General features: G+C 38.6%; 1 protein-coding gene across 8 annotated transcripts in view; it reads right to left on the reverse strand.

Moving 5' to 3' along the window:
• The window catches only part of EVL (Enah/Vasp-like), a 195,030-nt gene that overhangs the window by 16,349 nt on the left and 159,962 nt on the right, over positions 1-18,719 (reverse strand). For 6 of the 8 annotated variants that reach the window (XM_081949672.1, XM_081949670.1, XM_081949669.1 and 3 more), the window contains 3 exons: positions 8,368-8,431; positions 3,891-3,955; positions 1,197-2,075 (listed from right to left, as the gene is read on the reverse strand). In XM_081949672.1, coding sequence (XP_081805798.1) covers positions 1,197-2,075; positions 3,891-3,955; positions 8,368-8,431 — 1,008 coding nt within the window. The remainder of the gene's footprint in view (positions 1-1,196; positions 2,076-3,890; positions 3,956-8,367; positions 8,432-18,719) is intronic. The other 2 variants (XM_081949675.1, XM_081949676.1) reach the window with 1 other exon arrangement.

The following is an 18,719-nucleotide window of genomic DNA, read 5'->3' on the forward strand; positions in this document are numbered from 1 at the left end:
CATTCCTCCCCCCCTTTTCTTTCTTTCCATTCCTCCCTCCCTTATCTTTTCTTTCTTTCTTTCTATTCCCCCTCCTTTTTCTTCTCTTTCCATTCCTCCCCCTTTTCTTCTTTCTTTCCATTCCCCCTCCCATTTCTTTTCTTTCTTTCTTTCCATTCTTCCCTCCCTCCCTTTCTTTCTTTCCATTCCTCACTCCCTTTTCTGCTTTCTTTCTATTCCTCTTTTTCCCTTTTTTCTTTCTTCTTTCTTTCTTTCTTTCTTTCTTTCTTTCTTTCTTTCTTTCTTTCTTTCTTTCTTTCTTTCTTTCTTTCTTTCTTAACACAGATTAAGAAGTTGCCCTTTAAATGGGATTTTAAAAGGAGGCTTAAGCTACATCGAACTGTGCTTTCGTCCCAAGTGGAATTCCTCGGGAGGAAAGAATGGGTGGGCGGGGCCTGTCCTCTCCTCCAGCCTCTCCTGCCAGCCCTTCCTGGGGGCCAAAACCCCTCTGAGCTCAGTTTAGCCTGCAGGACAGGACCGGCAGTGGGGGTGGCAAAAACAGCATCCAGGCCCAAGGTGGCTTGAATCCCGGCATGTGCCTGCCTCGGCGAGAGCCCGTTCCGCTGGCTGAAGTGGGTGGCCCAACTGCCCCGCTGGTCTCCTGCTCTCTGGGTGCCTTCGAGCCCCTGTGCAGGCAGCTGGGCTCAAGCAGCACCGCCAACTGTGCTTGCTTCGGATGTCCGTCAGAGCTGGGGCTGATCCGCCACCCAGAAGAACCCATCTCTCTCCTCCTTCAGTGCCTCGGCCTTTTCCTGGTGTGGAGACTGAGCAGGGCGGCGTCTAGGTTGCACCCGGAGCTGGGAGGAGGCTGCTTCACCACCCGGCGCTCTTCATGCACCTGCCGCTTCAGGATGCGCTCCTGAGCATGGGCGACGCCAGTGGAGATGGATGGTCTTAGGTGATCCCCGTGAAAGGGTTGTTCGACCCCCAAAGGGATCACGACACACAGGTTGAGAACCACTGCTCTAGATGGTAGTTTATATCATGAATTCATCATAAGCACTTAAAGGGCTACTAAAAGACTAAATGGAAAACAGGACTTTATAACCATTGAAGACTTCTGTATCTATGTGTTTTGCTATATAAATATATCTATTTAAAACATATATGTTAAAAAAAGGAAATGCATCTACATATTTTCAAGTGCAAGTACTTACTCATGTGGGAAAAGGTAGATGAAGCCATGTAAGAAGGAGTCCTCTTGGACAAATTCATCTCAGAAAAAGCAGCATAATGAGGGTGTAATGAAACAAAGTGTGACATAGATGGATAGAGCTGGTGTGGAGAATGAGGCAACTGTTGGGAGGGCCAAGAAAAAGCCTGGATAAAGGACCCAGGTGGGCTGGTCACAACAGGTAAATGTGAAATGGGCACTGCTTCTAAATAGGAGAAAAAAGATTGATCTTTTCTCTTTGACTGCGTCCTAGAGGAGCTTAGAGGAATTTGTGTAACTAAACAATCTTCATGTCGGCCGTTCAGACCTGACTGAGGTACATTTGCTGAGGCATCTTGGACCACTGCATCTGTAGGCCCCTGGAGTCTGCCATTCTGGGCAGCAATCACAGGAAGGACTACTGGAATATGGGGCTGCAGAATCAGCCCCTTCTGTATAGGGGATGTAAAGGTCAGAGGAGGAGGAGCAGCTTGAGGAGAATATGACAGGGAAGAACATCTTATGGACTGATGAGGGGAAGCAGAGGCAAGAGGTGGAGATAAAGAGATTTCTTTGGTGCTTCGTGTAACAGTTCTGTAACCTGGCCAAGTCGGTGGAAAGGAAGGGCCAGGAGATGGTGGGAATTCAGAGGGAGAATACTGATGGCTACGCAGAGGGGATTCCTGGACCCTATGAGCAGATCTGAAAGAGGCCTTGCTAGCAGGTTCAGGGACAGCAGATGCTGATGAGACTGCTTTGGCATAAGGAGGAGGAGGAGGAACAATTGCATCAGTGGAAGTAGAAGCATTGTAGTTACTGTAGTCAGGAGGAGGAGACTGGCAGTGAAAAGGGGAAGAAGACACTTTAATCTGAATGGTGGAGACTATAAAGAACAGAAAAGGGAAAAAGAATAATATGGGTTGGCACTGAGGAATGACAGAAAGCATCATGGTTAGAAGACAGGGGGAAAAGGGAATGAAACAAAAAATAAATCAAAATGATCCCAATGCTTAATAGTTAAAAAAAGATTAGTGAAGATACAGGTATCATGGTTATTCAGAGGAAGCCAGAAAAGCTGCTAATTTGTTTAGTTTAGAGCCAACAGAAGACACAGCACTGAACTGCCTTGTGATTAGCAGACTTTAAACTTTACAACCAATTTTATTAAAAACCCACTTTCAAGACCCTACCCATCTAACATATACCCTTATTTGCCAAACTTGTTTCTATTTGTTGTATTCACATACCACTTCTTTATATTGTGCTTTCTTACTTATATTGTACCTGTATCCCTCTTCGTTATGATTTACAGGGTGATCCATAGAATCTTTTCCCAATATTAATTACATCTACATCTGTTTTGCAGTAGTATTGCTAAAGTATCAAGGAGAGAAGCAACTTAGAACTGAGGAGAAATTTCCTGACAGTTAGAACAATTAATCAGTGGAACAGCTTGCCTCCAGAAGTTGTGAATGCTCCAACACTGGAAGTCTTTAAGAAGATGTTGGATAGCCATTTGTCTGAAATGGTATAGGGTTTCCTGCCTAGGCAGGGGGTTGGACTAGAAGACCTCCAAGGTCCCTTCCAACTCTGCTATTGTATTGTATTGTACCCAATGAAGTTGATTGGGCCAAAGCAATCATTAACTTATGTATCATACTCTTCTTCACTTGAGCTCCCAAAATTCCCTATTATTATTTACCAGTGGCCACAATGGCTGGAAATTCTGGCACCTATTTCCAACATACCTGATACTTCTATGAGGAAGACTAACCTGGATTATCTCTGTGATCTCAGTAGTGGAATTCTATACCCTGTGTGGATTATCTCTTAACTACAGATGATACCCTTCTGTTCAGAGACGCAGCAAATTCACAACCTATTATGATACTGCAAACCATGTTGCACTACGTTAAAATTCTTTTGCATGCTGTTCAATTTGGGGGCTACTATGTCTGTGTAGTTGCCACATCCATACACATACTTCAATAACAAATCTATTGCAGAAACCAAGTAAGTGAGGACTATAATGCATAGCTGACTAATTTCAGTCAGTTCCCATGCTGAAGAGGTATCTCTATAGAGAGCGAATGCACCTTCATTCTTCCCATAAGATCTCCCAAACTACATAATTATGGGAACATGGACAATGGGAAGCAGCAGATTGGTACAGACATAGGAAAAACTAATTTTCAATTTAAAACAACCTTTTGTTTTGTGAGAAAGACAAAAGAACGATCACAATGACACTATATAAAATTAAAGAGAATTTTCAGACATACAAAATTAAGAATCTTGGGGTCCAAAGTGAACTCTCTCTTGTTATTTGTGCTATGTTTCTATGCGAAATAAAGATAGAATGTGAGAATGTAATCATGATGAGCTTTCTATTTGCACTTTGGGTAATTTCAAGCAAAATTGATTTAATTCCTACAGTAAAAACACCCTAACGAAAATGAGAAAGAATAATTTTAAAAACCCACTACCTACTGCATTGCATTTCAATGCAAAAACACCCCTGTATGCATTATGTATGAACTTTAGTAACTGAAACCATGGAATAATTGTAGCAACAGACGAGAAGCCAAACTTTTTCAATAAAAGCACAAGGAACAGCCAGAAGTTAATAGGGAAAATTGGGAGGTGGGGGTGGGGGGAAAGGTAGTTCTCTCTTGGCTTCCAAAAGCATGATACATGCCTGTGGTAGAGGTTCTTCTTTCCAGGGATTCTTGGCGTTGCTGCTGCTGATGCTCCATCGCTTGCCTATAATAAAAGGGTTTAAAAAGAACCCAGCTTTAGTTCCCCAAATGCACTTGAGAATCCACTTAACACAAGGAGGGTCCAATTGGCAGATTAAAAAAAAATCTCTGTGCAGTCATTGGACAATAAAGAACGTTTGATTTCTATCCAATGATCCAGCTCAAACGAAGCTAGATTTCTGAAAAATATTAGTCATCCGAAGAAGAAAGCAAGAAACTTACTTCTTTTCATGGTCAGATCTCTAATTTGTATTTCGCCTGGCAAGCAGGATTTTTTTATATTCTATTTTTATTTTATTTAAAATAAAATAAATACAAACTACAAACACAAAACTCCCTTTTTTTCTTTTTAAAAAAGCCCCCCCCCCAAAAAAAATCTGCAATGTACAATCAAGACATTAAAAATCAGCATTAAAAAAACTAATACATATGTACATATTATCCTGCCTAGATCAATAGCAATAGCAATAGCACTTAGACTTACATAATGCTTCACAGTGCTTTACAGCCCTCTCTTAGTGGTTTACAGAGTCAGACTATCTGGGTCCTCATTTTACTGACCTCGGAAGGATGGAAGGCGGAGTCAACTTTGAGCCGGTCAGGATTGAATGCCTGGCAGTCAGCAGAATTAGTCTGCAATACTGCATTCTAACCACTGTGCCACCCCAGAATACTGTTTAATACATTCTAACAATATTAATCTACTATTATTATTAGGCAAGCCAGGCTTATAAGCCAAGATCACTGATTTATGATATTGGCTTGCTAAAAGAAAAACATTCCTGGAGTCCACTTAAGTCTTAAGGACATTTTTAGCTCAGGCCTTCTTCCCAATTGTAAGAACAGCCAAGTAGGAGTGATCAAGCAGCCCATATCAGCATACCTGCTTGCTCATGATAAACCAGAAATCTGAATTGTACTTGCCCTCTGCAATGTTAGTAGTGATTCAATGTATATTCAATAGTACATGAGGTTATGATTTATCAAGAAGCATTATGCATGTATGGAATGGAAAACTGCCTTTATTGAAGATATATATTATGGAATCTACGTTTTTAGCCATAGCCTGGCTGTGAGATATTATGGTATTTGCTGTTCCTTCAACATCAATTCCACAATATCATCACCAGATCTATGAAATAATAATTATATTTATTGCAAGGACTGTTTTAGCAAGTGGAAGACAAAGTATCATCTCTGCCCAGCAAAAGTCCCTTCAGAAAGAATTTGTACGTTTGCACTATATGTATGTTCTCACTAGATGGAATTATTCTTTTGCCCTGTGCCAATCGTCTGGCTCCTGTTGTTGTGATGTCCTGGCATGGTTAAGAGGATAGGAAAGAATGGAGGTCTGCCACCATGCCAGGTAGGAAACTGTTGAATATTCTTTATACACTTGGTTATATTCACACTTCCCCACTGCACCTTCTGCAATTCCTTCCCCTCCCCTTAATCCTGGAAAAACGTCCACAAATAGAAATGCCAAAAAAAAAAGTGTAGGAGATGAGAATCAGCAGAAATTTATTTTTATTCCATTTATGAAGAAGGAGAAGGGATTATTATTATTTATTATTAGTAGGGCATAGAATTGGTGAAATTAGGAGAATGCTCAGAATACAATTTAGCTTTGAACAGGCAGAAAATGAGCACTGATTGGATGGCAGTTCTATGTGCTCAGCTATTGTCCCAAAAGAGCAAACAATAATTGGCTGAGAAGCTGGGAGAGCTCTAGACATGCAAATATAGAAACACAACTGCTCTTTTAACATATTGATGCTTAAACAGCTCTGCAAATAATCAAGACATACTTGATCAGTATTACAGGATCATAGCACTAGACACAGACATCTCCCTTTAGTTGCTGTGATAAGTTGCACAAAATAAAAAAAAAGATACTTCAATTTTCAACCTTACACCCTCATCCCCTTGTGGTAACTTGGTTCACTGGAAAAGAAAGTTAAGTGTGCATTCAACTGTTTTCAATAAGACAATGATTCAGGGTTATGCTAACTTCACTGACACTACACATACCAAATGTTTAGTGACAGCTAATTTTGTATTAGCTATTTTAAATAGATACATGTTAGGATCACCTTTTGTCTTCAACTGGCCCATCAGTTCTAGTAGCATGGTCATGCTTTGCATCTTATCAATTGAAGAGTTTGACCTGGCGAGTCCCAGAAAGCATGGCTCCCTGTAGCAGGACCTGCTATTTGGAATACTATTCTTCCTACCATCGTATTAGCTCCAATTTGGCTGGCTTTCTGCAAAGCCCTTAAGACCTGGTTGTTCTCTCAGATGTGGGATTGATAATTGGCAATCTTCTGAGCTATGTGAATTTATTGTCTGGCTGATTAGGTTATTTGGATGTTGTGGGCATTTCCATCACTAGAGGTTTTTAAGAAGAGATTGGACAGCTGTTTGTCTGAAATGGTATAGAGTGTCTGCTTGAGCAGGGGAATGGATTAGAAGACCTTCAAAGTCCCCTCCAATTCTGTAATTCTGGCTATTTCTGTTTTTTTTTATATTTGCTTTTGTATTTACTTTCTCATTGTGTTAGTTGCCCAGTGTTGCTTTCTATGAGATAGATGGCCCAATAAATCTAATAAATAAATGCATACATGGAGTGCTATAAGCCTTTCTAGCTTAAGAGCAGTATCACTATGACAGAAAATTGTCATTTAAAAATTTTGTAGTAAGGTTTTCCACATATAGTTTTTTAGTAATTCTAGTGAACTTGCAATAGTTTCTTAAATATCCAAGATTGTGTGCTAGGATTTATATCAAATATAATTAAAGTTGCATGAATTCTAAAATATAATTCTTGTAAAAGTGATGGACAAATCTCAACTATGTGGAATTACTTTCAGAAAAATAGTGCAATTTGAATTTTAAAAAACAATGCAAATCATTATCTTCCCATACTCCAAATATTTCATCTTGGTTGCAAGCTAGCACATCAAGATATCTTACTGTCACGTTTCCAAATAACAACCTCAATGAAAGAAGACTCAGAGGTTTGAAGTTCCTCAAAGTTCCACTTTATTAGGGATATCATATTGGCACATCTGGGAAAACCCGAATCTGAAAGCTTCCGGGTTTTCCCCACCCAAAGGAAAGTCAATGTCCCCACATGTCCATCACCCACATGTCCATCACGTGGTTCAATCACTCCACCATCCCAACTGGAGATGCCTCCCAGTCACGCCACTCCAGGTGCAGGCTGAATCACCCTTGACTCCCAGAGAAAAGAATGTTGTTATGGCTATTTATCTCTACCACTCCGTGCAATCTCCCCTCCCAGTTTCCCACAGCTCTAAGTATGGCAGCCCTGAAGATCCCAAGTACAAGATGGCTTCCAGGACTGACACTTACATGGAATCTCATTTGTCCCTCAGAGGTTTTATGGCCAACTTCTCAAATTCTATTAACTGTGAATCATCTTCACTCAAGGATAGAAAGTGATACAAGCAGTTCTTGAGTTATGACAATAGTTGGGACCAGAATTTCCATTGCTAAGAAATGCAATCATAAAGCACAATGTCATATAACAGCATCACTTAGTGACAGCAGTCCTGGCATTCCCCATTACCATGGTTATGCCTAATGAAATTCTAGTCAAGGGCACCCACCTCCCAAATCCAAACCATTCTTGGCTTGGTCTCTCGAAGCCCTATGCTTCGGTTCTTCCAAGGTCAGAGAATGCCTCTCCTTCAACTGCTTATTCCATCCCCTCCCCTTATCTCTGCCTGTTTGGCCAATCTGCCATTTGCCTATGGGTTGGTAAGCAGCCCTAGAACTGTGTGGCTCTGAAGCTACTTGCCACACTGCCATTCATTGGTTTCTTGCAATTTGCCTTTGTGGATGAAACAACACTGTTTTGCTTCTTTTTCCTTAGGAGACAATTTCAATTGATTGTCCTATGGCCTTGTGCTGTGGGTGTCCTAGAATTTTACTCTCTTGTTCTTCCTATTTATCATCTACAGCAACTCCTGGGAGAGGTCATCAGACACCATAGGTTGATATTTGATGATATTCAGTTGTACATCAAAATCCAAGGTTAACAAGAAATGCAGTCAGGCTGTGAAGTTCTCGGTGGGAAGAGCAGATATTTGCTTGCAATCTTCCATCAGAAGTTGGAGAGTAACCTGCCAGGAATGCTCTAGCAAAACTAAACCTAAACAGTGCATTGGACTAGATGACCTTATGGGTTATTCTAACTCTATCATTTTACCATTGTCTTCAGTAACTGAATGTGCAACTATGAATTTTTCACAAATGAAGACAAATGTATTATCTAAACAAATCCCCTAATGACTGAATTCAACATGTAAGTTTAAATATTAAACAACAATTTGGCCTCAGTTTATTTTTAAAATGAAAATCTGAGTATTTCTGTAGATTTTGGTTCCTTACCTTCTCTGAATTTCAATTTCATCTGGAGAGGGTCCATTTTGAACCTGGCGCTGTGTTGTGGGACCTAGAAGACAGTAAAACAGCTTCATGGTTATTAATGTAATGTAGTTAATGGTAGTAAGGATCTGAAAAATTGACTATTCAAGGAAGTGTGATTAACATCCAGTGGCTGGTTTCAGTGTCAATGGACCTTGGGATTTACTGCTATTAGATTTATAAAATTGCTTATTAATGAAGAATCTCTTGCAATCAAAAAGAAGTGCTGTCATAAATATCAGTAGTATGAAACAAAACATACTAGAAGGAAATCTAATTCAGAATAGAATTATAAATTAGGAGAAACAGGAGAGGAAAACTGGGAAGAGATGATTGACAGGAGGAGCATGCTACAAATTTCTATATCTGGAATCCACCCTCCAGCCTATATATTACTCCTGAAGCCACTTTAGTAGAAATCAACAATTTTCATAGATTTTGTTTAAGCCATATTTCAAACACCATCCTCCAGGCAAATGTTTTCATTTAACATGCAAGTTTTTAATTATTCAACCAGCAATCACTACGTGGGATGATTAGCATTATAATGAAGAAGATGTACCAGGGAATTTAATTCATTTACATGATTGATAGCAATAGCACTTAGACTTATATACTGCTTCACAGTGCTTTACAGCCCTCTCTAAGTGATTTACAGGGTCAGCATATTACCCTCAACAATCTGAGTCCTCATTTCACCAACGTTGGAAGAATGGAAGAGGGAATCAACCTTGAGCCAGTAAGAATCAAAATGCCCTGGCAGCCAGCAGCCAGCAGAAGTAGCCTGCCACTGTGGTGCAGTCTAACCACTGCAACACAGGGCTCTTAGATGCCCTAAAACAGTGATGGCGAACCTATGGCATGCTTGCCACAGGTGACACGCTGAGCCATATCTGTCAGCATGCGAGCCGTAAGCTCCAGCGCACATTCGCGTGACGTCCAGCTGATTTTCGGCCTTCCACAGGGCCGGGGAAGGCCATTTTCGCCCTCCCAGGGTCCGGAGGCTTTCCTGCAGCCTGGGGAGGGCGAAAACAGCCTCCCTTGCTCCCCCCAGAGGAAATATCTAGATCAGCTTGGATGTGAGCAGTGCAGTGCCTGTGGAAGGGGGAGTGGGTGGGGGGGATGTGCATGTGGGGATGCACTTTGCATTATGGGTGCCAGCACACGCAAGTGTTATCATGCACACGAACCTGCATTTTTGGCACCCAACAACAAAAAGGTTAGCCATCACAAAACAAAACAAAACAAATCAAACACAAAACAAATCTTCTGGAACTATAGGTAGTCCTTGACTAACAACTGTTTGTTAGTGACCATTCAAAAATACAACAGCACTGAAAAAAGTGACATGACCATTTTTCACACTTATGATCATTTCAGCTTCCCCATAATCATGTGATCAAAATTTGGATGCTTGGCAACTGGTTCATATTTATGACCGTCGTAGTGTCCTGGGATCCTGTGACCCCTTCTGTAACCTTCTGATAAGCAAAGTCAATGGGGAAGCCAGATTCACTTAACAATCCAATAAATCCAATAAACAAACAAACAAGCATGTTACTAACTTAACAACTGTGGTGATTTGTTTAACAACTGTGGCAAGAAATTTCGCAAAATGAGACAAACTCACTTAACAAATATCTCCCTTAGTAACAGTTATAGGACTGGGCTCAGTTGTGGTCATAAGTCAAAGACTATCTGTACTGGTCTCAAGAAGAATTCCCTTTTCCTGCAAACAATTAACAGCTTTATGCTGACTCTGTAAACTGCTTAGAGAGGGCTGTAAAGCACTATGAAGTGGTATATAAGTCTAAGTGTTATTGCTATTGCTACTTATATCAAGCCTACAATGAAAAATGAAAAAAGTTAAATTTTCATTCTTTGCCTGCATATCTGCATTTTTACCAATTGGATATTAAGAGAGTTATATATAAAAGTCATGTGCCTTAATTAGACACTTTTATACTTGCATGCATAGACACAAAAAAGTATGGCGGACTGGTTTGGACACAATGCATGTTGGTTTTTTGCAATGTGCCTTTCACTCATGTTCTGTCCTTTGCATCAGTGGTCAAATTATTAGGACTAAAAAAAAAGTTAAGAACAGAATCATAGATGGAAATTGGTTTAATCTCTTAGGTATGTATTGAACCTGCTCAAATATAATATTTGGGGGAGGGGCAACATGTTGGGGAAGACTATGCTAGATTCAAAGTCACCAAGATGATAGCAAGAATGAAGAACTTGAGGCCTTCCATAACTTGTTGCATTATAACTTCTGACAGTTCATGAATATCTACTATAAGGAATGAGGTTAAAGAGGCAGGAATAGGAGTCTCCCAGGCTAGGGATGTTATGACAACATGGCATCAAAACACTAAAACAACAACTATGCCTAATCCATTCAAATAATGCCTATAAGCCTTTTGTCAAATAACCTGAATAAGAGGATCAGTGCTGGAAGAGCTATTTCATGCTGGGTCAGATGAAAGCTAGTATCTGGAGGACCAGAAGCTCTGCTCTTCTCCAGTGTATTATCATACTTGGTATTATTCAGGTAGGAATTATTATTACTTGCTAAGAAAGTCTGTAAGTAAAGAAAAGAGCCTGAAATGAGAAAAGTGGTAACACAAAACTATTTCAAAGACTAAGCTAGCCAAGAGAGAGGTGAGATTTGGCCCCAATTCATAAATGTTTAAGAATGCAGAATGCACACACATCTTTAATATCATCCTTCATGGAATTATTACCATCATAAGCACTTTGCACCTGATAATACAAATACTGTGCTTTGTAAGTTTTACAGTAAACCAAGAGAGTAACAAAATTATAGAACTCTTCATAATCATTCTGGCAAACCAAATATGCCATTTTCAAATGTCCTAGAACAGGGCTGTCAAACTCGCGCTAGCCACGCTCACGCCTGGTTTCGCAAAGGGGGGAAAGTCCCAATACATCATGTGATGCCGCTGGGATGATGTGAGCTTGACACCCCTGCCCTAGAAGAACAGAGGATGAATTTTCTTTCTTTGTAATCCTAAGCAAAAATAAAAATGTAGTAATTGTAAACAGATACAATTCATCATGCTTTTAACAATTGTTTAACTGAAACTATCACCATTGTTTAATTTTAATTAACCAGAAGGTTTTCTGATTCTTGCAAGTACTGATTACAGAAATTTTGTTTGGTCATGTTATCTGATTGTCAATTTTGTACTTGTGCTCTCCCAACATTCATGCACAAATTCAGTGAATGGAATTATTTTTAGCAACAGCCAGATTTCATATACATATGATCAGTCTGAGACAAATCAGTCCCTGCTTTGGGAACTAATTACATGTTACACACCAATGTGTGCAACTCAACCTTAAAACCTTGTGGTTTTAAATGAAAAAGAGTTTTGGAAAAAATAAGACCAGAGAAACAGAAGCAAATGTTATTTTTGTTTTCCTCTCCTAAACACTATTTCTCCCAAACATCCATATGTATAAAATCTTGCTGGGGAGAAGAAACAACATGAGGGCAAAGACTTAAGAACTGTTTCTATTTCATTTCAAACCACCCCCATATTTTCTCTCTCTAAAAAGATGCCTTAGTTTTGCTATTTCAGTATTTAGAAAGTGTTATTTTTTTCTTTTGCAGAAGAGTAGAACTGTGAAAGAAATAGAAGACAAGAAAACAAAAAGATACTACAATTTACAGGAAAAAAATTAAAAATAGATTTGGAACAGCTGCATCAATTTCTTTTTAAAAAGACAAACATGGGCAGTGGAAACAAAAACAGAATCCAACTGTTTTTTAAAAAAAATTGTTTTAACAATGTTCTGAAAAAAATGAAATGAGGTGCTCGTACATGAAAATGAAGATATACAATTATTTAATTTTTTAATTTTAATTTAATTAGCACTTCTAGACCGCCCCCTCTCCCAAAAGGGACTCGGGGCGGTGTACAGTCCATATCAAAAACATCATACATAATAACAATTAAAAATTATTAAATGGATAAATACATAAATAAGAGGAAGATAAAATAGACAGAACTGTAATTGCTAAATAAATAATTTAAAATATACAAAATTTAAAACCCCAGTGTCCTATAAAATTAAGTCCCCTAAAAAACCAGTAGGAAATATATATGCCAGGAGGTAGACGTTAAGAATTATGCCAGGCCAGCCAGTCGGAACAGGTGTGTCTTCAGTTTCTGCCGGAAGGAGCGGAAGTCAGTGGTGGTTCTAATGTCGGGGGGGAGGTCATTCCAGAGGGTTGGGCCCATCACAGAGAAGGCCCTACTCCTTGGTGTCGCCCGTTGGCATTGCCTAGTGGACGGCACCAGGAGAAGCCCCTCCCTGTGAGAGCGAATTGGCCGCAGGGATGTATGTGGGAGGATGCGATCCCGCAGGTAACTAGGCCCTATGCCATGGAGCGCTTTAAAGATGGTAGTCAAAACCTTGAAACGCACCCGAAAGACCACAGGTAGCCAGTGCAGCTCGCGCAGGAGCGGTGTTACGTGGGGGTACCTAGTACTCCCCATGACTGCCCGCGCGGCTGCGTTCTGGACTAGCTGCAGTCTTCGTGCGCGTCCCAAGGGAAGCCCCATGTAGAGAGCATTACAGTAGTCCAGGCGAGACGAAATTATGAGTTGCAATTGCTTCTCTTTAAAAAAAAGGAAGACAAATGAGCAATAGGAAGAACTGCTCGAATTACAATAGTTCATTTAGTGACTGTCAGTTACAACAGCACTGAAAAAAGTGACTTATGACCATTTTTTACACTTACAACCATTGCAGCATCCCGATGATCATGAAATCAAATTCAGACATTTGGCAAAAGACTGATATTTATGACAGTTGCGGTGTCTTGGAGTCATGTGATCAACTTTTGTGATGTTCTAATGAGCAAAGTCAATGGGGAAGTCAGAATCGCTTAACAATTTTTACCAATTTGACAACTGCATTGATTCACTTAACAACTGTGACAAGAAAGGTCGCAAAATGGGACAAAATTCACTTAACAAATTTAGCAACAGAAATTTTGGGCTCAATTGTCATCATAAGACCAGGACTACCTGTAGTCATTGTTTTTTTTTTAAAGAGAACCAGGCAAAGGAAACAAATGCAAGCTTCAACAGGAATCAGTAAGCTGCCCCATGTTTTCCTTCTGATATATAGGAGGTTGGGAAAAGCTGTAATAAGCACAATTTGTCAAAATTCTTCATCTGCCCTGTGATTCTGGATGAAGTACAACTTTACAAAGCAAATACCTTGTCTCAAATTCCCCATTTATTAAGGGACAGACTTGGAAGAGGTTGTTTAGACCACTACACAAAACCTTCTTCAATGCAAGAATATAAACTAAACATTCTGACAAACTCTATCTAGCATCTGCTTAAATATATCAGCAGAGGGGAAATCTGCTGCTTTCCCAGGTAACCTGTTCAGGATTATGTTGCTTGGTTCAATTTAATGGTTAAAATAATAATAATAAAGACGAATTAATTATTACTCTGTATCCTAAATTTTTACTGGCCCTGGTCCAGGAAGGTAAGGCCTCTTCTCTGTAGTTTGATTAGCAATGCAACTTCTGAAAGAATTGAAATATTGTAGAGGTGTGCCTAATGTAGTTGTAGAGGTGTGCCTAATGTCCCTGTCCTAATGTCCCCATATATTTGTACCCATTTCCTGTGTTTTTATTTATGTTTATTCTTATTCCTGTTATCCTGTACATGAGTGACAAACTAAATAAAAAAAAATACACGGGGGAGTTGCTTTACAATAAAACACCAACATTTTGCTTAAGTAACCTTTGTTATTGTTAATTTTCTGCACATTCTTACATAACAACAATCAAAATAAGTTATATTTGGAGTTTTTCTTTAGCTAATGAATATTCATCAAAATACTACTTGTCTAGAGAATTATTTTAATCATTTTAGAGCCTAATATTTTTGATCTACTAATTTTAAAATACGGTCACAGATTTGTTCTTAGTGTCTGGCAAACGAGTGATAGTAGAACCAGAGACTAAACCACTTGTAAATGACACTCTCCATGGCTGAACGGATAATTAAGCAAAACAGTTTTATTCGTTTCCTGATTAGACAAACTATTTCCTTGAAATACAGTTTAATATCATCCTTTGATCCCCAAAGTTCTTGAAGATTTGAGCTCCCTAGTAATCTGCCATGTATTTATTTTTGGAAGGTACAGACACAAACAGAATAAGTAGAAATGTCTTTTATCCTTACAGGAAGCTAATTACGTTGCAGCTACAGGACCATAATTGTTACTGGTGTAACATTCTAAACCTAAATATTTCCTACTTCTATGCCTACTAGCTGGTCTACGGACTTATGCTTATTAATCCAAAGGTTTATTTATAAATAAGCTTTCTCCTCTGTAACACAGCCTCTGAATTAAGTTGATACACAATCTCCTTCAAAATATATGGCTGTTTTTTTAACTACTTCTAAGACTCCCTTTTAACTTTCACTTTCATTCCCCCCCTCCCCCCCACAGCAGTTCTGCTTCACTCTCTCTTGGAGATTCCTTTTCATCTGCTGGGAGTGAGGCTTGGCTTCCTCACTTGTTTTTTTGTGTGCAAGACCGTTTTTTCTTTCTTCCAGGCTGCTTGCAGCTGCCTCTGCTTGTCTTCTCTCCTTTGGCAGTTCAGCTGGTTCTTTGCTTTGCTGTCCCAAGCCACTTCTTTCCTTGGTCTTCTTTCATCCTCCCTACAAAACTACAGTGTTAGGACTTAGACAAACATATACCAGCTCCAGCAGCAACTCCTCATTTCAACTCTCTTCATCTTTCATCTGCAGGAGATCTTTTTTGATCAGTAATGGAGTGCAGAGACTCTTGTCACTTCTAGAATGATTGCTCCTTCCAGAAGCTCTGTTTCTAAGCAAATAATGAAATAAAACCACAAACAAAACAGGGCTGAATTGTTCTATTTTCTACATTTTAGAAAACTACCCACACTGTGGTATCACAACAATAAATTTGTGGAACAACTTGCCTTCAGAAGTTGTGAATGCTCCAACACTGGAAGTTTTTAATAAGATATTGGATAACCATTTGTCAGAAGCGGTGTTGGGTTTCCTGCCTAAGCAGGGGGTTGGACCTCCAAGGTCCCTTCCAACCAGAAACTGAAACAGTTTCTATCATATTTTGCACTTCAGATGCTTCTTCCCTTTTAAAAAAATAGTATTTATTGAATTTTCCAACATTTATTGAATTTTCCAACATTTAAAAGACAAAACACAAAATTAAACTTATAACAGCTTTTCCATATCAGTATCAATATCTTTTGTAACACTCCTATTTACAAAAATTCTATCTCCATTTCACTATCCTAAATCATATCCTTATTATTAAGCCTCAGATGCTTCTTCATTTTTATTCCAAATTAGTGAAGTTGATAATTAGTGATGAAGAAAGGTGTATAGGGAAAGGACAGCAGGAACATTTTCCTCAATGTTCTCCTTTGCTCCAAACCCCCTCCCAGAATTTTTTCTTTGAAAATGAATCTCAAGGCCAGGGTTCTACCTGATACATTTTGCACAAAGGAAGTGTTGCTGATTCTGTGTGTAAATGGAAAAGTTTTAAAATACTCTGAAAGATCAACTGGCTCATATTGAAGTATGCTTAATATGTTTTAAAAAGCTAGATTTTAAAGTAGTATGACTAATAAATCAACATTAATGTATAACAAAGATAAAGGGCCATATAAAATAAGAGAATAATGAAATAAATAGTGTAGTTAGTTATTAAACAATTCTCGTTTTAGTCAGGATTTCTCTCTCCCACATCTTAATGTTTATTTAATCTAAACATCATTTAGTCATCATTAATTGGAAAAGAAAGGGCACGTTAAAAATAAGAGATTTTTACCCAAAGTGACATGTATCTGATTCATAATAGAACACTGGCAAGAATCTGGATGCTGCCTGTTGAATTGGCTTGAATTTTCTATAACCTTTAAGAGGAATCCTGAAGTAACCAAGTCATGCACCAGAACATTCAGATCCTTTATGAATCAATCAAAAATATGTAAATTGCTTCTAGACATTATCCGTGCAGATGCCTACATGCAAACAACCCCCAACAAACAAACAAACAAACCAATCCGAGACAGTGAACCTCACCGTAGGTCCATAACTACCCCATCTATAGTAGACATTTCTGTCATCCTAGCAAAATTAGGCTTGTTTACTATGGGCAACTTTCACCTTCTATATGTATTTCAAATTTCCCCTTTATCCATCTAATTCCAGATGAACCACCAACAAAGAGAGGGCATCTTTTTTATTCAGATGAAAGAGAAAAATACATCAACCTTGTAATTTGAATGATCTTGGCCATCAGCATTCGACAGATGTTAGTACAAAGGGCAGTACAAACTTATGAGGAGTCACAAAAAACTTCTTCCTGTGCCAACAACTTCAATCTCTGATCTGCAAGAATACTGTGGCCAGAAAGCTGATAAGGAAACCAAAAGCACCAACAGGTACATTTCCTACCTATTTCTCAGCTAAGTCAATTAAGCTGTCTTGGAATCCTACATACAATCTTTTTTTTCTCAAAATCTTCCCATAAGATTTTGATATTATTTGATCAGTAACCTTCTTGAATAATTTGGTCAATAACTGAGCAATAAACACTGATTTATATTTCCACAGATAATGACAATAAGTTACTTTCTCTCCTAGCAACCTATGCTAATTGTATATTTTTCAAATCAAATAAACATATAACAGTAAAGGATTCTCTTTTGTGTAAAACCTACACACCGAGTTGCATGTGTAAAAATGTACATGCTTTAGTTGTTGGCACTTTATGCGTGGATGTCTATGACCACATGAAATGTCAGGAAGCAGAACTTACTAATGCAATCCTATCCCCTAAACTCTGAAATTAATGCAATTTTCGTAACTATAATAACTGCTATACAAGGATTCTGTTCTAAGGGGAAAAAAAGCCAAGCTCTATTTCTCTCAATTAATATTGAAGCACACAGGTCAAATAAGGAAGGAAGGCATAACTGAGACAAATCCAAATATTTTGATATAATGCTCAGATCTCAGCAACTTATCCAATAATAATCTGATCAGAGAAAGCCTTAATTATACAGGTAGTTCTCATGTGGCAACTTCCTTGGATAGTGATACAAATGATCACAAATACAACGGTAATAAATGATAATAATAAAAAAGATATTTCTTGATCAATGCATTTACAACAACAAAAGCCTCCTGTGTGAACTTGATTTAAGGCCTGGTCAGTTTCATACAGCAGCTGCCAGTTAGCCAGAGGATTCTAATCAACCAATTAAGGTCACAAAGCTGAGCTTGTTAACTTGCAGTTAGCACTTTTTAGGGATATGCTGTGCTGTGGAGAAAATCAGCTAGGGAAGAAGTAGCTTGTTTAAGCAATCTCCCTGTCTTGCCAGGGGGCAAAAAAGAGGAGAAAAATGGGTCAAGCACAGGATACCATGTGAGAGAACTTTATCTAAATGAGAAAAATGTTATCTAAATGTGTCTTTGCAGCATTTTTCCCCTCAGTCATGTGGTTTGTTTAGCGACCATGTTCTTTAGCTACCAATCTGCTGGAATGGATTGCAGTCACTAAATGAGGACTACCTGTATTTAATGAACAATAAAATCCTCTAAATTAGTTTTAGAAAAGAATTTTCATGGAAGGCTCTTTTTTTTTTTAAAAAAAGAAGTAATTACACGATATGATGTAACATAGTTTAAAATAAACCTCTTTACAAGTTGTCCTATATTTGCAGTTACAACAATGATGAAGTAACTTTATGACCATTCCTCGCATTTATGATACTTGCAGATCTGTAAAGCAAAGGAAAGCTGAACTAAAATGAAAAGTACAGTTACGGTTTCACTCACCTACACAGCCAAACTGCCAATCTCAATTGTGGTTGCTAAATAAGACCTACCTGTACCATACAAATTTCCATTTGTCTTTTTATGTTTTGAATTTTGTGTCCCGAGTAATAATCAAAGTGATATTCTGAGTGTCCAATCCTAATCCATCTCAATTTGCTTATGCCTATGATGTCTATCTGTAGTTGTTTCATTTCAATTTTCCCACGTTCATTCTTTTTACATTGCATGTTCCCACGTTAGAGCTTTGGATTTCATTTTCCTGTATGACAGCATCAGCAACTAGATGTCTTGAAGGCTTTAATCTAGCCATATCTTTAAAATCTTCTGTTCCCTGAAAAATCCTCGCTTCTTTAGTAGCATGTTGACAGCCTTCCTACCTGAAAGGCCCATCATCTGGCATTTCAACAACAA

The sequence above is a fragment of the Natrix helvetica genome (assembly GCF_964273705.1).
Source record: "Natrix helvetica genome assembly, chromosome: 1".
NCBI classification, from domain to species: domain Eukaryota; kingdom Metazoa; phylum Chordata; class Lepidosauria; order Squamata; family Natricidae; genus Natrix; species Natrix helvetica.